General features: G+C 59.9%; 2 gene segments (V, D, J or C); both read left to right on the forward strand.

The window, feature by feature from the left end:
- LOC137225841 (immunoglobulin heavy constant mu-like) overlaps positions 1-960 on the forward strand; it is a 132,688-nt gene extending 131,728 nt beyond the window's left edge. The window contains 2 exon segments of the C gene segment in view: positions 511-626; positions 711-960. Of these exon segments, the coding sequence occupies positions 511-626; positions 711-719 (125 nt within the window).
- A 5,578-nt stretch (positions 961-6,538) lies between these two features.
- Positions 6,539-22,330, forward strand: part of LOC137207130 (immunoglobulin heavy constant delta-like) — a 30,081-nt gene continuing 14,289 nt past the window's right edge. Inside the window, 5 exon segments of the C gene segment in view lie at positions 6,539-6,557; positions 6,920-6,985; positions 7,278-7,601; positions 7,790-8,122; positions 12,332-12,474. Of these exon segments, the coding sequence occupies positions 6,539-6,557; positions 6,920-6,985; positions 7,278-7,601; positions 7,790-8,122; positions 12,332-12,474 (885 nt within the window).

A 22,330-nucleotide genomic window follows, 5' to 3' on the forward strand; every position in this document is an offset into this window, starting at 1 on the left:
GACAGCTGCCTGCCCCCGGGGCTGATCCTCACTGGCCGCGGGGCCCACCCCAAACCGCAGGGGACAGGACGCCCACCCCCTGCCTCTCAGCCCCAAGTGGCCCTACGACCTCCAGGGGAGTCCAGGACACCGGGGGCCACTCCACCGGCCCTGGCACAGGCCGCACCCCGTGCGTACTGTGCTGCTCGGTCGTGCTCTCTGCCACCCCAGGTCTCCTGGGACAAGGTGCTTGGGGTCGCCTCTCTGCTCAGCTTGGGCCACGCCCTGCGCCTGCCCGGCCCGGATCGGGTGGTCAGTGGCCTGCCGTGCCTGCCCGAGACCCCGCCTGGCAAGCCCAGGAGCTCCCAGCCCCACAGCAGGGCTGGCGCGGGAGAGCACGTGCCCTCCCGCCCGCCCGCCTGCTTCTGCCATGCCCCCAGCGCTCCCGGTGGCCGCACGGCCGAGGGGCAGCCAGGGTGGGCCCTGCGGGCGTTGCGGCCGAGCTGACCCACTGTGCCATGTCTCCTGCAGAGGGTGAAGTGAGCGCCGAGGAAGAAGGCTTCGAGAACCTCAACACCATGGCCTCCACCTTCATCGTCCTCTTCCTCCTGGGCCTCTTCTACAGCACCACGGTCACCCTGTTCAAGGTGGGCTGCCTGGCCGCGAGGAGCGGGTGGCACACGACCCCCTGGGACCCCCACCCCCACTCACATGGTCTCTGTCGCCTGCAGGTGAAGTGACGGCCAGCCAAGGACATGGGGGACCAGAGACGGAACGAGAGGGGAGCCGCCTTGGGGCCAGGGGGTCTGCGTGGCTTGTCCACTTGTACTGAAGTCTTCCCCGTGTCCCTCTCCAGCTTCGAGCTCTAAGCAACCGGCTTCTCCCGACGTGGCCAAATGCCGTGGCCAAGCACGGAGCCCGCAGCCGTGGGCTGTGCCCGGCCCTGCTTTGCAATGTCTCGCTTGTGGCCTTGAAATAAATACGTACACTTTACCTCGTGACGCTGCTTCCTCGTGAAGGGTCTTCCTCAAGCCATACTCCTGTGTGCTGTGTATCTCGAGAGCTGACCCCAATTCCAAAGGGCTCTTTGGAAAGGGCCGTGCGTCTCCTCCCAGGCCCATAGGGGACGTGCCGGGCTGGGTCTCAGGGCTGGTCCAGAGGAAGAAAGACAGCTGAGCTGGAGAGGACCCCCGGCCTGGTCTCCCAGCGCAGCCTGAGCTGGGGCCCCTGTGTGCGTCAGCGGGGACGCCGCTACGAGCCCCGCGTGAGGCCTTGTCACTCTGTCTCTGTTCCTAGCAAGCCCAGCCACAGGAGGGCTTGTCCGACCTTGGGAGTGCCTGGTGTGTGCGGGTGGGACTCAGGAGGGGCGCCCGGCGCGTGTGCAGCCACCGTGTGCTCTGCAGGAGCGCGGGCCCTCACCCACTGCCCAGCAGACAGTGATGGAGCTCGGAAGCGGGCGCAGAGGTCTCGGGTGAAACGGCCGGGAGAGACACAGAGGAAAGGCCCAGAAAGGGGGACAGCTGGCAGGAGGTAGGGGAGCCAGGGATTAGTGCTCGGAGAAGGGAGCTGAGCCAGGCGATGCAGAGAAGTCCGGGCCAGCTGTGGCAGCAGGCGGTGGGACAGGAGAGGAGGCACAGGGACCAGAGGAGGTGGCCCAGGTGAGGGCGGTCTGGGAGCCATCTCCCCTGGGAGGCAATTTCAGGGTGCTGGGGGCCCACAGGGGTGGCAGGGGCTTGAAGAGGCGACTGCCTAAGAGAGCTGGCAGTGGACACGGGTCCCCAGAGAAACCCTTCCCCTGGCAGTGGGCTCCCGGTGCATATTTCTGATTAAACGGTGCCCTTTGCAGCCCACCCTGTCAGGCTGTGGGACATTCAATGAGGGGTCCCACAGAGCACAGCCACCCCCAGTGGGGATGGGGGGGTTCTCATGCAGGCCACGGGGCTGACAGCTCAGGACAGCACCTGTAGGAGTGTCTGAGGGCTGTCACAACAAAGAACCACAGGCCAGGCTTAAACAACACAAGTTCATTCTCTCACAGCCTAGAGGCTGGAAGCAAGATCAAGGTGCCGGCAGGGCTGGTCCTTCCGAGGCTGTGAGAGGATCCGTTCAGTGCTCCTGGGGTTGCCAGCTCCTACTTCCTATTTAAACTATTTGAATCTATTTCAGTTTTAGCTTATCAACTGCTCGTTTATGTTCCTTTTCAAAGTAAATATTTAAGAAAGTAAATAGTCTTAGGTGCATTTTATCAGTGCATTCGTATAATGTTCTAATGGGGTATTCCTTCAAGGTAATTAATCCCAAACCATCCTCCGATGCCCTGAAGCACTGTTTTCACTATGAGTGTGCCCACGGTCTTTAGCCGGTCGATTTTCTCTTCGTGACTAAGAAACACTCTGGTATTCTGATACGGTTGCCCTCCTTTCAGTATTTTTCAAGACCACTTTGCAGGTACCCAGCTCAGGACAGATTTTAGGTGAAATGTGGGCGTTCGTCATGAAGTATTTCAGTTCACCATGTTGGTTGGCGGATTGAGGAGACGCAGGCGGGTGTGAGTCCGGAAGGACTCAGGACGCTTTGGAAGGGCCGTCTCTGTTCTGAGTCATCGGCCCAGCCAGCATCTTAGTGGAAGGAGCTCCCGTGGAGGGTCCGAGAGCGGGTGCCTCCAGGCCCGCCGTGGCTGGGGGTCTCCTGGGACCACCCGGAGCAGGGGATGGCAGTCCTGGCTTCTGCCACCGGCCAGTGGGCTAGTGGTGAATCAGCCGTTTTTAAGGGATTTGGAGGAATTCTTCCAGGCCAAAGACCCCCCGGGACTTGCCCGTGACCGGGAGCCTGGAAAGGTAAGAGGAAGGCTGCCAGCGCTGCCGGATGTGCTGCTCCGGGAAATCTGTATGAAACGGTTTTGTTTTCGCTCGAAGGGGAATCAGTCTTTGACTACTGCCTGTGTGGGCCCGGGTGCTTCACACACCAGGGCACCCCTTACCGTGTCCTCGCTTAAGCGGGAAAGGCGCCTCTGGGTTTTAGATCGTTGCTGTGCACTGGAAAGCAGCCTCCGCAGAGCTTTGGGATAAAGAGCACAGCTGTGCGCGGCAATTCACAAAAAATGCGTTTCCCGTCATTGTTAATGAGGATTTTTCCTGGAGGGGATTTTGTCAAGTCGGACTCATTTGAGACTCGGGAGTGAGAGGAACTGGGGCCACGGGCACGTGCCCGGGAAGGCCAAGGCGCCGAGGGAAGCGTCCCCGAGGCTCTCCTCTCCCCGGAGAAGCCACGCTGCCCATTCCAGAGAGGCTGGGACCGTCCTTCTGATGAGGGCAAATGCGCCTAGGCTCTTGCAAGATGCTTTAGGGAGTGTAAAGTCGCCAGCAAGCATTATCCCAGGGAGCCGAGGAAGGTGGTGGCTGACACTGCTGGGAGCCGAAGCCGGCCGGGCCCGGGGCAGGCACGGAGGAATCGGGTGCCCAGTGGGAAGGGGAGGGCAGGGACTCCGGGGAGAGGAGAGAGCAAGGGGCACAAAGGGACCTGACCCCGGGCCCAGCCCAGCTGTGCGGGATTCCTGGACCGGGTGCCTTAGCCAAGGCAAGTGGGTCTGGTGCTTTCTGGCTAGAACCACTGGGCTTTCAGGGCTGTGCAGGGCTACCCTGGGCTGCCCATAGCAGGCCTGAGCTGAGCTGGACAAAACCGGACTGAACCGGGCTTTCTGAGCTGAGCTGGATTGGACTGAGCTGAGCCGGGCTTAGTGGGGCTGAACTGGGCTGAGCTGAGCTGGGCTGGGCTGCGCTGAGGTGGTCTGAACTGGACTGAACTGGGCTGAGCTGGTCTGAGCTGGGCTAAGCCGGGCTGAGCTGAGGTGGATTGGACTGAGCTGAGCCTGGTTTAACGGGTGTGAGTGGGGCTGAGCTGGGCCGAGCTGAGCTGGGCTGGGCTGGGCTGAGCTGGGCTGGGCTGAGCTGAGCTGGGCTGAGCTGAGCTGGGCTGGGCTGAGCTGGGCTGTGCTGGGCTGTGCTGAGCTGGGCTGTGCTGGGCTAAGCTGGGCTGAGCTGAGCTGGGCTGGGCTGGGCTGGGCTGAGCTGAGCTGAGCTGAGCTGTGCTGAGCTGTGCTGTGCTGAGCTGAGCTGGGCTGGGCTGGGCTGAGCTGGGCTGAACTGGATGAGCTGAGCTGGGCTGGGCTGGGTTGAGCTGAGTTGAGCTGAGCTGGGTTGAACTGCACTGAACTGGGCTGAGCGGGGCTGGGCTGAGCGGGGCTGGGCTGAGCTGGTCTGGGCTGAGCTGAGCTGGGCTGTGCTGAGCTGTGCTGAGCTGGGCTGAGCTGGGCTGAACTGGGTTGAGCTGGGCTGAGCTGGGCTGGGCTGAGCTGGGCTGAGCTGGGCTAAGCTGAGCTGAACTGGGTTGAGCTGGGTTGATTTGCACTGAACTGGGCTGAGCGGAGCTGAACTGGGCTGAGCGGGGCTGGGCTAACCAAGGGGGACTGAGATGGGTCCCGCAGAAGTGGACTGGCTGGGCTGGCTCGACTTGGACGAGCTGCTTTGGGAGGGTTTAACCTCAGCTGAGCCCTGAGAGTCACGCTGGGCCGTCCTGGCTGCTCTGGGCCGACCTCAGTGACCTGCTTGTGCTGAGGGCCGGTGGAGCTGAGTCTGCATCATCCTCACCGATGACCTTCAGACCCTCCCTCTGACCCCAGACCCCCAGGCTGGGCCCAGTGTGGCTGAGCCAGGGGCAGTTAGGCCGCGCCGGCTCCACTGTCCCAGAGGGAAGGCGGGTCGCCCGAACACCCGACCTACCGGCAGGGCACGAGAGACACTTCTCACGCCCCCTTTCTCTTTTGTCCTCTCTCTCGGGTCCTCAGGGAGCCCGTCTGCCCCGATTCTCTTCCCCCTGGTCTCCTGCGTGAACTCCCAGTCTGATGAGAACCCGGTGGCCCTGGGCTGCCTGGCCCGGGACTTCTTGCCCAGCTCCATCAGCTTCTCCTGGAGCTACAGTAACAGCACCAGCATCAGCAGCCTGAACATCCACAGCTTCCCGGCCGTCCTGCGGGAGGGCAAGTACGCGGCCTCCTCCCAGGTGCTCCTGCCTTTCTCAAGCATCCCCCAGGGCTCCGAAGAGCACCTGCGGTGCAGCGTCAAGCACCCCAACGGCGACCGGTCCCTGTCAGTGCCTGTCCCAGGTGAGCCGGGCTCCTCCCGCGGCCGGGGACTGGGTCAGACCAGGCACGTCCCCACTACATCACCCTGCTCGCCCCTCACCCCCTGCCCTTCCTGTTCACCTTGTGGCCCCACCCCCCAGTACACACTGCACTCTGACCCTCACCTGCTCACTGCTTCCCTGATTTCAGCATCGAAGCAGACTCCAAACCACTTGGTGTCCTCTGTGACGTCCCAGTTAGTGGACTTCACCCTAACCACTCCAAGGATCACAGGTCAGCAGCCCCCGCCCACGCACACCCCCACCTGCCTGCCCGGCCCCCAGCTGCCTCCCTCTGGCAGCCCTCCATGACTTCTCCCATGAGTCCTTAAGTCACAGCCTGAGCCAGGAAGTCAGGGCACTGACCTGAGGGGTACCTACTGCAGAGACCACCTCAGGTCCCCGTGTGGCCATCAGCCCCTCATGAATGTGGTCAGGTCACAACGTGAGGGGCACTGTGAGAGGGAAAGCCCACAGGCCAGCTCCAGGCTCACCTGGCCCAGCAGACCCGCTGACCGTGAGCTCGCCGTGGAGCCTCACGCGGGCACACGTTCCCAAGGCAGCCAGGAGTACGGAACTGAGCCCCGAGACCCTCACAGAAGCAGGGTGCCACCCACAGGGCCGGGGAGCCGTGGCAGCCGGCGAAAGCCGACCTCACCCCCGTTCCACCCGGCTCCAGGCTCTCGAGTGCTGGGGGCCTGGCTGGGGCCCAGGGCCACACCTCCCCCTGCCTGCCACCCTGGGAAGCGTGTCCTCGCTCTGAGAAGGGCAGAAACCACTGGAGGTGTGCTGGCCACACAGAGAATGGCAGCCCCCTCGCCGGCCCTCTGGAGTGCTAGTGCAGCTCCAAGCAGAGGACAGCGGCCGCGACCCGAGGTGGCATCTCCGTGGGGGCCCTGACCAGCTCATTGGTCAAGACGCTCACACCCCAGGGCAGAATCTGCTCCCGCCGTGCGTGTCCCCCAGGCTCGGGGTGGCCTGGTCGGGCACACAGGGCGTGGGGAATCAGGAGATAGTTCAGTCCTCCAGATGAGAAGGTCACCGCGGCAGGGCTGTGCACACCCACAACCCTCCCAGCGTGTGTCAGCACTCAGCCCCAGCCGTGATTCCTGCAGCCAGACCATCCACCCGGCAGCCTTGGCGGGTAGAGGGCGGAGCTTCAAGAGGACAGGCTGGGCCCTCCTGTTCTGGGGCCGGACTGCCCTCCCGTGGAAGATGACCCACCTGGGGCCTAAGGTGTGCTGACCGCACGAGCCAAGCCCTCCGAAAAGGGAGGGCCCCCTGACCCAGACGCTGCCCAGCTCTCGCACGGCCCACAGGCCAGATGCGGCCCAAAGCCTGATCTCTACAGCCTAGGACTGGCCTTTCCAGTTCTAGAGGGATGGACCAGGAGGAGGAGGGCAAGAGGACAGACAGAAACCCCGTGCAGCTGCAAAGCCTAAAGATATTTGCTCTCTGGCCCTTGACAGAAAAGTTGGCTGACCCCTGGGCTGTCGCAATTTATGGCCCAATAACTTACTGGTCACCATCACCCTAAACTGTCGAGGTGACTGTCTTGGGGACGGTCCTTGAGCACTGAGCACAGGTACTCGTGACCAGCAGCAGACAGCCAGGGTCCCGCCAGAGCCTGGAGGTGTACTCGGGGAGGGCTGATGGAGACGACCCCCAGAGGGCGGGAAGGGGGCCGGCAGTGCGGGCAGGCCACAGCGCCAGCCGTCTGTGGAGCTGGGAGGAGACCCTGACTCACCCCGTTCCCCCACAGTGCTGTCCACCAGTCGCACCCAGACAGAAGCCCGGATGCCAGAAAATCCAAAGGACCCCTGCAGAGGTCAGTCCTTGGGGCAACCAAGTGTGGGGGTGGGGAGAAGGGTGGAGAACTTTCAGCGGCCGAGAGAGCCTGCCTGCAAGCGAGACCCCAGCCCGGCTGTGGGCAACGGGAGGTCACCGGCCCCCTGCCCTTCTGAAAGCAGCAAGGGCCGGTGGCTCTGGGGAGAGGGCAGGCCTGGGGCTGGGCGGCGACTAAAGACACCAGGAGCTGCTGGCCACCCCTCGACCCCGCTCCCATCCACTGCGCCAGGGACCACCACGCACCCTCGCCAACCTGTCCCTGTCCCCTGCAGAGTGCCGGAACCACACCCAGCCCCCCAGGGTCTACCTGCTGCGCCCTCCCCTGCAGGGCCTGTGGCTCCAGGCTCAGGCCACCTTCACCTGCCTGGCGGTGGGAGGCGACCTGCAGGCAGCCCGCTTGTCCTGGGAGGTGGATGGGAAGCCCCACAGCGGGCACACGGAGGAGGAGCCCAAAGAGCACACCAACGGGTCCTGGAGCCAGAGCAGCCACCTGCCCCTGTCCAGGGCCTTGTGGGCCAATGGGACGTCCGTCACCTGCACGCTGAGTGGCCCTGGCCTGCAGTCCCCGGTGACTCTGGCAGCACAGAGAGAACACGGTGAGGGCGGCTCCCAGGCCAGGGAGACAGGGCAGCCGCGGGCCCCCTGCGCCCCACACCGCAGCCGGCAGCACCCCTGGCCACCTCCTTCCACCAGGGGACCCCGGGGGGTGGGACCCAGCGTCCCCTGGCCGCCTGGCTTCTCCCGATGCCCCCGGCCCAAAGCGTGACCGGGCTTCTCGCTACAGAGGCCTTGGCGCCCAGCAAGCCTGCCGTCCACGTCCTGACGGCGCCCAGTCCACTGCCCGCTGCCGAGGCAGCCACCTGGCTGCTGTGCGAGGTGTCCAACTTCTCACCGCTGGGCATCCTCCTCGCCTGGCTGGAGGGGCAGCGCGAGGTGGACCCTTCTTGGTCCGCCACGGCGCGCCCTGCAGCCCAGCCTGGGAACTCCTCGTTCCGCACCTGGAGCGTCCTGCGCGTCCCCGCCTTCCCGGGCCGTGCGGCTGCCACCTACACCTGTGTGGTCAGGCACGAGGCCTCCCGGACGCTGCTCAGCGCCAGCTGGAACCTGGACACTGGTGGTGAGTCACGCGGGCTGGGGGCTTCCATCCAAGCCGGTGGCAGACGCTGGGCCGGGGGCGGAGGGGCAGCCCCGGAGGAGCCGGGCAGCAGGGACCAGGCTGCTGCGCGTCTGGAGTGCACGCCTCCCTGCCCTGGGGGCTCTGGGTGCCCTGGAAGCTGCCCCATCAGGCCCGGCCCCGTGTCCACACACCATGTGCTGGCCCAGGAAGGGTGGGAGGTGGGCCCCCCACCCCAGTCCCCGAGGAGCAGCCATCTCCCTCCAAGGTGCACCCACCTCTGGGTGCAGAGCAGGGCCTCCCCTGGGCTGGGTGTGAGGGTGATCACCCCAGACAGTGGCCCCCCGGGGGCGTCCAAGCCTCCCCAGCCCCCAAGACCTCCGCCCATCCGGGAGCACGGTCAGCACCTGGGAAGCCAGATATGCCCGGAAGCGGGGGCTGGGTTAGGGCACCCAAGGGAGTCAGACCACCCAAGGGAGTCAGACCGGCACACACCCACGGCAGGCCCTGACCACACGCCACTCAGAGGGGAAGAGTGGACAGACAGCGCCAGAGAAGAGGGACAGTGGTGGGCACCCTGGGCCGGGCAGGAGCTGTAGCAGGGGCCCAGGCCCCAGGCCACCCGACAGGAGCCAGGCAGAGGAAGGTGTTGGCAGCTGGGGGGCCCGAGTCGGCAAGGCGAGGGGGACAGGAAGGCTCCTGCTCTACTGGGGTCGGGCACCTTGCCTACGGCCCTGGCCCTCGCCAGGGGCACCCCTCGGAGTGGAGGAGACGCCCGGACAGCAGCCCTCACACAGACGGGCCTGGCAGCAGCGGCCTCCTGGTGGGCAGTGCCCCCGCTGGCCCTGCAGGGTCCCCCGGAGAGCGGCTGCACCCCCGGCCCACCTACCTGTGCCCCAGCAGGTGTCCTCCTGAAGTGCCCGCCTGGGGCACAGCCCGATTCACAGCACTGCCCCTCCCCATCCAGGCGCCGTCTGTGCTGGGCCACCTGTCACGGCTCACGCCCCTCCGGCCTGTCTGTTCCTGGGTCACTGAAATGGCCTCCTGCCCCTGCCCCTCTCTCTTCCCCTGGGCAGACGGGCCCCCAGGCACAGCGCAGGCTCTCCGTGGTCTCATGTCCCAGGAGACCCTGGACCGGGCACCTTCAGAGCCTTGACCCACACCTCCCACAGGGGCCAGAAATATGTCCACCCGCCAGGGCCACACACTCTGGAGACAGGGTGGGCGGCAGAGGCGACAGGAGACCTGGCCAGTCCGCAGGGCCCCCTGGGAGTGAGGGGAAGAAAGGCCTCGTCCAGGAGGCCGCGGCCCGCACCATCTCACCCCGGGTCTGAGCCGGCAGGCAGCTGGGCCTTCCCTGCCCCGACCCCTCCTCCCGACCAGTGGAGGGCAGCCAGGACGGCTCCCTGCTTAAGGCAGCCTCGGCCGCCCTCTCCTCAGCCCCTGCACAGCCTGGATTGCAGCCTCTCTCTTCGCTGGGCCAGCTGCATGCCCCCCAAGTCGTGGCTTGCTGCCTCGACGGGTCCTGCTGCTTTCCTCCAAGGACCCAGTGTCCCCCCGGTCCTCCATCCGTAGGCCCGCCATCCCCCGCCGCTCTAGGGTCAGCCCACCACCATCCGCCTCTTCCCAAAGGAGGGGAGACTTGCAGCGTGCTCAGCCTAGGCCAGCACCTGTGGTCCTCGTTATTGTTACAAAACGGCAGCTGGAACGCTGCCTCCCATGGGGCGCCTCGCCTCTCCCTCCTGGCCTGCTCTGCGGCCCCAGCACTCCTCAGCCATGCGTCCCATCCCCCAAAGTGAAGCCAAGGGACCTCGGCCCTCCGCCACCCTCGCAGCCAGGCAGCCCCCCAACTCCTGAATACCTCGAGTCCTCACGCCTCTCTCTGTTGACCCCACCCCAGACCTCCGCGCTCCCTGCCGGTCTCGCTGCCAGCGTCGCCCCCTCCACAGCCCATCCTTCACTCAGCAGCCAAGGTGATCTTTAAACATCCATCGAGGTTCTGCTTCCACTTAGGATGCAGAAGCTAGTGAGATGGTCACTCACGCGGTGACAGGACAACATCGAGTAAACAGTAGAAATCAGATTTATGTAAAGCCTCTGAAGAGCTGAGGACTCAGCGTCCAACTGACCGAGATCCCTGGGCCAGAGGAGGCTGCTGGCCACTGAGAGGCCTGGGCAGCCATGAGAGGAGAGGGACGCGAGGGAATCTGCCGAGGTGTAGCGTCTGTGTGGGCTGGCCTGGGAGTGGGAATACAGATGGGCCCCAGACAAATCTCCCCCACCCGCCGCTTCCCCCACCCAGGACTTCTGCTGAGTGAGCAGTGTCTGGGAGCAGAGCGAGGCAAGAGATCTCCAGCCTTGGACGAGGCTTAGACCCCAAAGCCCCACTGGAGGGGCCTGACCCCACCCAAACATTCAGACCCAGGAGCCAGCGATCCTGCTACCCAGCCCAGCTCAACTCCTGGTGAAAACAATGAGCCCCTCACCCTCCCCGCCCAACAGAGGAGGTGTGTGCCCACTTCATGGAAAATACACATGGATAATCTACCTCAGGCTCCCTGTCTGTCTGTGCACAACGTCCACATGCAATCAAAATCTCCTAGCATGCACATAAGCGAAAACCTTCACGCATCATCAAGATTTAAACTAGCAAACAGAATCAGACCCACAGGTGACCCAGATGTGGGGACTGGAAGCAATGCCAGTCACGTCGCCCCTCGGCTCAAGCTCTTTTCATGGCTTCTTTTGCCCTAAGGAAAACTTCCAGATCCTGTCCCTGTCAGGACAGGACAGAAACCCTGTCCCAGGGTTTCTCAGACTGTGCCCAATGGGCTGCCCGCTGACACATTCCTGCCCCGCTCCAGAGGGGTGAATGGGCATGACCTCTCTCACCTGCAATTCTTCCCAACGCTGCTTCCCCCACCCTAAATCTTTCCCACCTTCTCATCCCGCCAACTTCTGCTTATCATTCACACGAGCTCTCTTGTGTAACTGAGAAGACATCCCTGACGCCAGGGCTGGGTCATGGGGCATCTGGTACACCTGGTCTTTAACTGGATGGAGCAGGTCCATGGGAACCTGTCGTCATGTTTACCCATCTCACTGACCCCCGGCCTGCTCACCCCTGCGTTCCATGTGTGTAGAACAGGCTCCTTCAAGTTTTCTGTGGCAAAGGGCTGCTGCCTTCTAAATTTTTTCCAATGAATCATGGACCAATACCTTTGCAGAATACAATATGAACTAATTACTAGAAATCTGAGACAAACAGAAACCAAGATGTGCTGATTTTTTATTATTAGATTCAACAGACTGCTATAAAAATTTCCAATGCACTCAATTTCCATACCTATTTCCTGTGCCCTGTGACCAGTGGTTCCCGGCCAGTACCACGTACAGACCCCACTTCCAGTAACTCTGGTCAAGCACGAGGAAGACCCTCAATAAACATTCATGGAATGAACGACTAGGGAAGTCCGGGGCATGAGATGGGTCCCAGGACCCAGTACTTCCTACCTGCCCCCGGGGTCTCCCTCCGGACTTTGGGGTGCTTTCCGCACAAGTGTGTTAACCTGGGCTCGGACGCTAGCAAGTTCCTCTCATCCTGCCTTGCACCCCAACCACTCCAACTCCAGCAGGAATGACTTTTTGATATTCAAACTTGGCCTTCACATGCCCTTGCTTAAAGCCCTTTGTTCTCAGGATAAAGTCACCAGCAGGGCCCGGTCCCAGCCCCACTCTGGCCTCCTCTCCCGCCGCTTGGCCCCAGGTCCCCGCTGCAGGCACACGGAGCTCCCGTCCACTTTTCCGCGTCAGGCTCTCTTGAGACAGGGCACTCGTCATGCTGTTCCTCCTGCTTGGACGCTGTTCCCAGCTCTCTCTGCCTGGCTGGCACCATCTTATCTTTCACCCCGTCACAGAGCTGCCACTTCTGAGGGAGGCTCTCACGGTCCAGCCTGGCCGGGCCGGGCCCCCTGTGTCCACATCGGTGTCAGTGCCCCCCACTCGCTGCGCCCAGTCACGCTGGCATGAACTGAGCTGTGAGTCAGTTTGGTTCCAGACCGTCAGCCCCACCAGGCACAGTGACCCGGCGGGCCCTGCGGAGCGCCAGCGGCCAGCGCGGCCCGGCAGGGAGCAGGCCGTTTGCATGTGCGCGTTGGGGGCCCACCGTGTGCCGGCGCAGGCGTGGTCTCAGCGGCACTGGCGTTTCCCCAGGTCTGGCCACCCTGCCCCCGCGGAGCCAGGACGAGAGCGGTGACGACTACTCAGAGCTGGAGGACACGGGCCGCCTGTGGCTCACCTTCGTGGCCCTCTTCCTTGTCACTCTGCTCTATGGCGGCTTCGTCACCTTCATCAAGGTAGGGTGGCCCAGGCAGCCGGCGCCCCGTGAGCAGGGAGCCCGGCAGGGCGGCTCCCCTCCCCCCACCCACAGCCCTAGCATAGGACAGGCATTTGGACCTGCGCTCGTGGGGGTCAGAGAGGTGGGGTCCCTGACTCAGCTGGGCGGGGGCCTGACCTGGGGGCCTGCACCCTGTCCTCTGGGACCCTGCCGCCTTCCTGACCCTGGGGCTCTTGCTGCAGGTGAAGTAGTCCCAGAGAGCTGGTGCCGGCACTGCAGCGGGGGAAGCTTGGCCTCCACGCCGCCCACTGCTGCCAGAGGGCAGGACTCCACCCTGTGCACAGAGGCCTCCAGCCCCACCCCTGACCCCCACTCACTCTCCTCTGCCCACGGCAGAGCCCAGCCCCCGACACAGAGAGGAGGGCATCATGATACAGGGAGGTGGGTGGCTCCCCCAGCTGGCCCTGAGCCAGCAGTCCTGACTGTGGCCCCCTTACCTTCCCGCCCACCGTCCAGCCCCATAAACAGCTTTGGCTCACGTCACCTGCCTCCTGTTTCTGTGTCCCAGCCTTTCGGGTATCCCCAGGTCAGAGAACCCAGAAGGCTGAGGGCAAACATCCGAGGACGGGGGCCGGCAGGGTCAGGGCATGCATCGGGGAGCTGCCGCGACAAGGAAGCTGGGAGAGCTCCCTGCACCAAAGGCCCTGCTGCCCACACCAGACATGTGCCCGTCCACACAGGCAGGCACACGTGCACACATGCATGTGCACATGCATGCACTCCTCACACACATGAGCATGTGTGCGCCTACACATGCAGTGCACACGTGGGTCCGCACCCTGCAAGCACAAGCACACGCACGTGTGCAAACACATGCAAAAGCAAGGGCATATGCACGTGGGCACACGTGTGCGGGTCTGCAGCCACACACACACACGGATTCACACTCACACACACAGGCACACGTGTGCTCATGCAGTGCACACACGCACACGCACAGGAGACAGCACTGAGTGGTGGTGGCGGGAGCAGCTGGGCGCACAGAGCCGCCCTCACCATCTGCACGGCTCGGGCAGCCCCCGAGCCCTCCATGCATCCACCCCTCCGTCAGACGCGGCGACAGCACCCCTCACGCAGGGCGGGCTGGGGAGTAGACAAAGTGCTGCCCCGCAGGGCTTGGAGAAGACGCTGGTCCTGCCCAGCACCTGGTCACTCCCCGCCACTGCCCGGAGTCCCCGTGGCAGGCGAGGGGGTGGACCTGGCCCCGATCAGCCCAGGCTTTCTCGCCCCACCAGGAGGGGCGGCCAGCGTGGCGGACACCTGCCCGGCTGCCAGCCTCGGGCATGTTCTCCCTGCTTCCCCACCCGCGGACCAGGGCGGGGGTGAGGGGTTGGTGCCGAGGCCGTGCCCTCCCTGGCCGGTCTGCGTGTCGGGCGTCATGCTCTCGCCCCCCTCGCTGGCTCCTGGACACCACGCTGCCGGCTTCCCCTTGTCACTGGTTGTGCCCTGCAGCCCCCAACCCAGCCTGTGGCCCAACAGCATTTGTCCACGGCTGGCATTCCTCTCTTGTCCCCAAATGTGGACCTCATTCCACATGTTGGCGCTGGAAGTCAACAACACGTCTCACCCTCAACACACCTGCCACCAAACATCTGGCTGGTGGGCTGGACACGGTCCTGAAGATGTCCTGATCCCTGAAGCCTGTGAGTGGAGACTGTGCAGATGACTACGCCCAGGACCCTGAGATGCGCGAGGGTCCTAGCCTCTCGGCCCAGCGTCATCACCAGGTCCTCACGAGGGGGAGGCACGGGGGACCTGGCACAGAGAGGAAGGGCCTGTGACACAGAGGCAGGGCCGGCTACCCTGCCGGCTTCGAAGACGGAGGACAGGGCCACGGGCCAAGGGATGCCGCTCGGGCGGCTGGAAAAGGCCAGGAGCAGGCCCTCCCCGCGCAGCCCTGCCCTCACTTGCTCGAGGCCCAGTGAGACTGTTTCAGACGTCTGGCCTGCAGACCGTGAGCAGACACGTGTTTGTGGTAATTTGCTGCAGCCGCAGGAACTAAGACACCGACAGTCCCTCCAGACCAGCCCATCCCCAGCATCCTCCCCGTCCCAGCCAAGGGTGCCCCGCCCTGCCAGTGGCTTGGGTGCAAACTCTGGGAATTGACTCCCTTCTTTCTCTGCAGCCTGCCCCAGTCGAGCAGCAGACCTGTGCTCTGCCTGCCACACCCATCCAGGAAGCCTCATTTCCCACACTGGCCGGCCCGCCGCCTTGGCCAGGGCAGTCGCCATGCCTGCAGGCTCCTTGGTGGCATTCTCTGCACCCCCTTGCCTTCTGCAGCCTTCTCAGCCCGGCAGCGAGGGCAGCCCTGTCTCGAGATCTTGGATGAGGCCTCAGCTGGTGCACAGCCCGAAAGGGCCTCACATTTGATCAGAAATTCACCTGCAGGTCCTGGGGTCCTCGTGGTGGCCCCGCCCTGCCCCAGCCTCCCGTCCCTCCACCCCACCTGCTCCCTCCTCCGGGCAGGGCCTCCCCACTGGCTGTCCCCTCGAAGAGACCTCTTCCCAGGCTCTGGAGGCTCCCTCCTTCACCCCCTTCAAGTCTTTGCATGAAGCCCACCCCATCTGCCCTAATGAGAACGGCACCACACCCATCCCCCTTCCCTGCCGAGGTCTCTTCTTTGGCCCTTCTGGCACATTCTACGGCTCACGTACTCATGACACTAGCTGGCTGTTTCTTTGTCCTCACCCAGAAAGTTTACCCCAGAGCACAGGGTTTTCCCTTGCTCCCTGAACAAAGCCCGCGTGCAGGAGGTGCCGACAGACATTCACTGAGGGGATGGAGACCGGGGCTGCCCCTGGCACAGAGCAAGTCCCAAGGTCACAGGTGGACCGGATGGAGCGGCCTCAAAGTAACTTCCCTTCTGAGATCGACCCCTCGCCCCCTCTCTCCCACCTCAGTAAATGAACACCTGCCAAAAAGACACCTCAGGGTCATCTCCAGACGACTCCTGCTCACCCGCTCCCTGGCCCGCAGCCAGGGCGGTCTTTCAAAACTCGCATCTGTCCCGGCAGCCCCAGCCCAAACCCAGTGATGGGCTCCTGTCACACCAAGAATGAAATCAAAACTTCCACGCCTCACCCGGCTGACCCAGATCGGCCAAGCCACCCTGCCCCACGCCCATGTCCCACTTTCACAGCACCTCCCCACCTCTGGGGCCCCTGGTGCTGCCTTATCTCCAGCCTGGACAGCCCGGATGGTACAGCCCCGGCGTGCACAGCAGCTAAGCAATGTGTGAAGGAAGGGAGGGGCAGTCTGGCTGGGGGGGTGAGAGGCCTCAGAGCCACCAAGGAGGGCACGCACGTGGGCCCCCAGCCGACCTCTCCACGGAAGGCCCCTGTGTGGCCACAGCATCTCCCGGCTGCCCCCAGGACCGCGCTCCAGGCTCCCCGCCCTGCCCTGGGGTTTGCGCCGTGGGACCCACCCGCAGGCCCTGGGAGGCCAGAAGGGCTGTCAGCACCAAAGCCTACAGCCGCGATCCCCTGAGCATGGTGGGTGCTGGTCTGGGCCAGGGGGTCTGCACTTGAGCTTCCTTCTGTCCAGGAAACACTTCCACGAAAAGCCCCAAAATAAGGCATGAAGTGCGCTGTCACCCACAAACGTCCCTGCACCCCGCCTAGCGGCTGAGCTCCCCTGACCGCAGCCAGCCCTCAGCCCTCAGCGCCTGCCAGGTGGACTCCGCACATTTTCACCCAGTTCTTCAACAGAAAAACCCAGCGAGCCGCCTGTCCGCAGACTTCCCCTTTTTATCTTAAATAACCATCAGTCCACCTCTGTCACTCCAGAGGCCTCTCTGCAGGAGGCATGTGACAGCCCTGGGGCCCCGGGCTCGGCCATTTCCCCCGACAAGGCTGTGTTTGTGGCCTTCCTGGCACCGCAGCCCCGGCCGCCGCTCAGCCCTGTGACATGCAGCCGAGGGCTGTATTCCCCCCTTGCTCTGCAGCTCACCCGAGTCCCCGCAGCCCCACCTGCCTGGACACCCTCCTCCCAGGGCAGAAACATCTGTTTCCAGCTGTGGTAACAAACAGCACACATCCGCCCTCCCATACTTAAATCAAGGCCTGACAATCCTGGCCCCGTGGTGTGGGATTCACTTCCCAGCCCCTGCCTGGGGCCCAACTGCCCGCCCCTCCCTTGGTGCTTGGGGAAAAGGGTCTCCGCCATTCCTGCTCCCCAAGGCTTGGGAATGAAGCCTCCCCAGACCTGGGCAGAAACCAGGCTGTGCTCTCCAGCCACGGCCCATGTCTGTTCCTGGCCCACAGCAGGCCCTTGTTTGTTGAGTTTATTCTAGAAGACATATGACCAGGACAAGACCTCAAAAGATTTGGGAGATGGAAAGAGCAAAGAGACAGGACACCTGCTCTCACCGTCAGGACAAAAGCAAAGTCAGGACCAGCATTTGATGCAAATCAAAACTCAGACCAGAGGAAATTATGGGAAATTATTTTTGCTCTGCCAGGGTGAATAGGCGTTTTCTCAGAATGACACCACAGCCAGGAACTTTAAAAATAATATTGATAGATTTGCCTACAGAAAGAAAAAATTTTAATCTATGAGGATAAAATCACAATAAACAAAGCTAAATACTATGGGAGAGAGAGCAGCTGAAGTATATAACATGCAAAAGAGTCTGCATCAGTCAGGGTTCTTCAGAGAATAAATATACGAGATAGAGAGATAAATGTACATGCGTATACTGATATACAGATAGCGGGGAAGAGAGAGTCTAAGGAATTGGGTCCTGTGATTGTCAAGATTTGGAGAGTCCAAAACCTGTAGGGTGGGCCAGCAGCCCAGAGACCCAGGGAAGAGTTGATGCCACAGTTTGAGTCCAGAGGCAAATCCCCTCTCCCTCAGGGAACCTCGAGCTTTTCCTCTTAAGGCCTTCACCTGATTAGATGAGGCCCACCCACGTAGGACAATCTACTTTATGCAACATCTACTGATTTAAATGTTAATCCCATTTTCAAATACCTTCACCGTTTGGACTAGTGTTTGGCCAAATATCTGGGTCCTGTGGCCGAGTCAAGTTAATCCATAAAATTAATATTCACAGAGTCCAACTAAATGAACGTTGAAAAAAACGTGAATGGGACAAACTTCAAGGAAAAGTTTTCAGCAGAAGGTGAGGAAGGGGAGATCATTTCCAGCGAGTTGTAAACAACAAATAACCAATAAAACACGGGAAATTGTCAAAAGTCACAGGTAATCAAAGAAAAGCGACTATCAACAGCAGACCATCCATCAGGTGGCAACTATTCAAGCCGACCCACTGCGTGCCACACAGGTGTTAAGGTGGAGACACACACGTGTGACTGCACATGGCACCACTGTCCTGATGGGGGAGAACGATATAATTAGAAACTGATCAACGCCCTACGAAGGGCAAGGTAGCCAGGCAAGGACGGGCACCTCAGTGCCTGGCGTGGTCTGAGAGGATGCACGGTCTGCATGGGGTTGGGGAGGTGCATCCTCGCAGAAGGAGCAGAAGGTAAAAAGTTCCAGGGGCAGAAATGGCTTGGCAAGTTCAAGGAGCAGTGGGAAGGCCAGCGGGGCTGCATGAGCAGATGGAAGTCTGGGGAGAAGGAGGTCAGGAGACAGAGCAGGGCTGACCTCAGGGGCCATGCCAGCCCTGTTTGAGCTCCGGGCTTTATTCTGGGTCGATGGGAAGCCCCAGGAGGCATCTGGCGGGGGGGGGGGGGGGGCGGTGCTTTTCAATCTTGCACTGGACAGCAGGCTGTGCAGGAGGGAGGGTGGAAGCCAAGAGGTCCTGAAGGGAGGGGGTGTGCACCGAGAGAAGCACTCAGATCACACACGTGTCTAGAGAAGGCTGAGGGCCTGTGGAGATAGAGTGGCCCCAGGGCCTCCTGCATCACAGCATCGATGCAGCCAGGACTTAGGGGCTTGGGAAGCACTCAGAGGCGGAGGACCCAACTGGGGACCAGCACGTGGCAGGGTCGGCGCCCAGGACTGGCGGGGACACCACGAGGGGTGCCGTGTGGAGGGAGAGCTGCACTGCATCCCTGCTCCTGAAGGGTCTGGGCAGAGGCTGAGGGGATCCAGGTGGCCTCCCAAGAGCAGTCTCAATGGCGAGGTGGCAGGGACCTGGCTAGACTGGGCTCCAGACCTAAGAGCAGGGACCACCAGCGCGGTCCAGCCAGCCCCACTCTCCCCGAACACATAGCCGACCTGTAAAGCTCAACACCTGTTGGGCCACAGGTTAAACTGCAAAATATTAAAGGCACAGTGTCAAGTTCTCTGACAGCACTGCAAATGAGAAAGACATCCAGGACAAAAGGATAATTGAACTCCACATGTCTCGTGGGTCAAATCAGAAGAGAAATCCATGGCCTTAAATGTCTGGAAAGGAGAAAGCACTGAATTAATAAAGAGTCCAAGTTTTAAAGTTGGGAAAAGAGCAGCAAAGTAAACACAAAGAAAGAAGGAAGTAGATAATAAACATATAAACAAAAAAACAATGAAATATAAGAAGTGAAGCAACAAAGAGGGACAACAAATCCAAAATTGTTTCTTAAAAGGGACAGACCTCTGAGGAAACTAGACAAGAATAAAAGAGAGATGGCAAAAAACAAAAATAAAAATATATGTAATAGGGCTTCCCTGGTGGCGCAGTGGTTGAGGGTCCGTCTGCCGATGCAGGGGACACAGGTTCGTGCCCCAGTCCGGGAAGATCCCACATGCCGCGGAGCGGCTGGACCCGTGAGCCATGACTGCTGAGCCTGCGTGTCCGGAGCCTGTGCTCCACAACGTGAGAGGCCACAACAGTGAGAGGCCCACGTAACGCAAAAAAAAAAAAAAATTGTAATAAAAAGAGGGACTGGGACTTGCTGGTGGTGCATGGTTAAGAATATGCCTGCCAATGCAGGGGACACATGTTCAAGCCATGGAAGATCCCACATGCTGTGGGGCAACTAAGCCCATGTACCACAACTACTGAGCCTGTACTCTAGAGCCCGCGAGCAACAACTACTGAGCCCATAACTACTGGAGCCCACGTGCCCTAGAGCCCACGTGTAGCAACTACTAAGCCCGTGTGCTGCAACTACTGAAGCCCACGCACCTAGAGCCCATGCTCCGCAACAAGAGAAGCCACGGCAACAAGAAGCCCATGCACTGCAACGATGAGTAACCACTGCTCACCGCAACTAGAGAAAGCCTGCGTGCAGCAATGAAAACCCAACACAGCCAAAAATAAATTTAATTTTTTAAAATATATTAAAAAAGAGGGATTAAAATTAGTTATTGATAAAAAGTAGTAAGAGGATATAATAAATAAATGTATTGCACTAATTTTTAGATAAAATTTTAAAATACTAGAAAAGTATCTTATCAAAAATGACTCAACAGAAAAGCTCAATAGTACTATATTAATTAAATAAGTTGAAGTAGTTTAAAATCTTTTCAAATAAAAATACCAGGGCCATGTTTCATCAAATTTTAAAAAATCATTCAAATTTTATAGAAACTCGCAAAAAGTGAAAAAGCGGGAATAATGCCCAATTCATTCTACAAGTCAATGTAACCTTAATCCAGAGCCAGACAAGGATAGCATGGGAAAGAAAGTTGCGGGACGGTCTCATTCATGAAACAGATACAAATATTCCAAAGAAAATATTAGCAAATAATTTTGCTCCTTATAAAAAACAGATAATTCACCATGACCCAGTCAGGTTTATCTCAAAAAGACAAGGATAGTTTAACATTACAAAATCTATCATTGTCATTCAAAGCACTAACATATTAAAGGAGAGAAAATTTAAGATCATCTCAAAAGTACAGAAAAAAAAAGTTGAAAGAATTTAACACTCTTTTATGATATAAAACTTTTGGCAAATTAAAAATGCAATGGAATTCTTTGGCCTGACAAGGTTTATCTACCAAAAACCTTTAAATATTTTTTCTTAAAGAGAATTTGTTGGAAGCAACATTGTACTAGAGGTCTTGGTGGATTCAGCAAGACCAAAAATATGTTAAAGCATGATAACTTTCTAAGTAGAAAAAAATGCAGAATATACAAAACTAATAACTATTAAAAATAACAGGAGAGCTTCAAGATGGCGGAAGAGTAAGACGCGGAGATCACCTTCCTCCCCACAGATAACACCAGAAATACATCTACACATGGAACAACTCCTACAGAACACCTACTGAATGCTGGCAGAAGACCTCAGACCTCCCAAAAGGCAAGAAACTCTCCACGTACCTGGGTAGGACAAAAGAAAAAAGAATAAACAGAAACAAAAGAATAGGGACGGGCCCTGCACCAGCGGGAGGGAGCCGTGAAGGAGGAAAGGTTTCCACACACTAGGAAGCCCCTTCGCGGGCGGAGACTGCGGGTGGCGGAGGGGGAGAGCTTCGAAGCCGCGGAGGAGAGCACAGCCACAGGGGTGCGGAGGGCAAAGCGGAGAGATTCCCGCACAGGATCGGTGCCGACCGGCACTCACCAGCCCGAGAGGCTTGTCTGCTCACCTGCTGGGGCGGGCGGGGCTGGGAGCGGAGGCTCGGGCTTTGGTCGGAGCGCAGGGAGAGGACGGGGGTTGGCGGCATGAGCACAGCCTGCAGGGGGTTAGTGCACCACGGCTGGCCGGGAGGGAGTCTGGGGAGAAGTCTGGACCTGCCGAAGAGGCAAGTGACTTTTTCTTCTCTGTTTCCTGGTGCGCGAGGAGAGGGGATTAAGAGCGCTGCTTAAAGGAGCTCCAGAGACGGGCGCAAGCCGCGCCTAACAGCGAGGACCCCAGAGACAAGCATGAGACACTAAGGCTGCTGCTGCCGCCACCAAGAAGCCTGTGTGTGAGAACAGGTCACTATCCACACCCCCCTTCCGGGGAGCCTGTGCAGCCCGCCGCTGCCAGGGTCCTGGGATCCAGGGACAACTTCCCCAGGAGAATGCACGGCGCGCCTCAGGCTGGTGCAACGTCACGGCGGCCTCTGCCGCCGCAGGCCAGCCCCGCATGTGCACCCCTCCCTCCCCCCGGCCTGAGTGAGCCAGAGCCCCCAAATCAGCGGCTCCTTTAACCCCGTCCTGTTTGAGCGAAGAACAGACGCCCTCCGGCGACCTACACGCAGAGGCAGGGCCACATCCAAAACTGAACCCTGGGAGCTGTGCAAAGAAGAGAAAGGGAAATTTCTCCCAGCAGCCTCAGAAGCAGCGGATTAAAGCTCCACAATCAACTTGATGTACCTGCATCTGTGGAATACATGAATAGACAACGGATCATCCCAAATTGAGGAGGTGGATTTTGGGAGCAACAATATATATTTTTTTCCCTTTTCCTCTTTTTGTGAGTGTGCATGTGTATGCTTCTGTCTGTAATTTTGTCTGTATAGCTTTGCTTTCACCATTTGCCCTAGGGTTCTGTCTGTCCGTTTTTTGTTTTTATTTAAAGAATTTTTTTCTTAAGAATTATTTTTTATTTTACTAACTTCATTTTATTTTATTTTATCTTCTTCTTTCTTTCTTTTTTCCTCCCTTTCATTCTGAGCCGTGTGGAGGAGAGGCTCTTGGTGCTCCAACCAGGAGTCAGTGCTGTGCCTCTGAGGTGGGAGAGCCAACTTCAGGACACTAGTCCACAAGAGACCTCCCAGCTCCACGTAATATAAAACGGTGAAAATCTCCCAGAGATCTCCATCTCAACACCAGCACCCAGCTTCACTCAACGACCAGCAAGCTACAGTGCTGGACACCCTATGCCAAACAACCAGCAAGACAGGAACACAACCCCACCCATTAGCATAGAGGCTGCCTAAAATCGTAACAAGTCCACAGACACCCCAAAACACACCACCAGACGTGG

This window comes from Pseudorca crassidens, chromosome 1 (genome assembly GCF_039906515.1).
Source record: "Pseudorca crassidens isolate mPseCra1 chromosome 1, mPseCra1.hap1, whole genome shotgun sequence".
NCBI classification, from domain to species: domain Eukaryota; kingdom Metazoa; phylum Chordata; class Mammalia; order Artiodactyla; family Delphinidae; genus Pseudorca; species Pseudorca crassidens.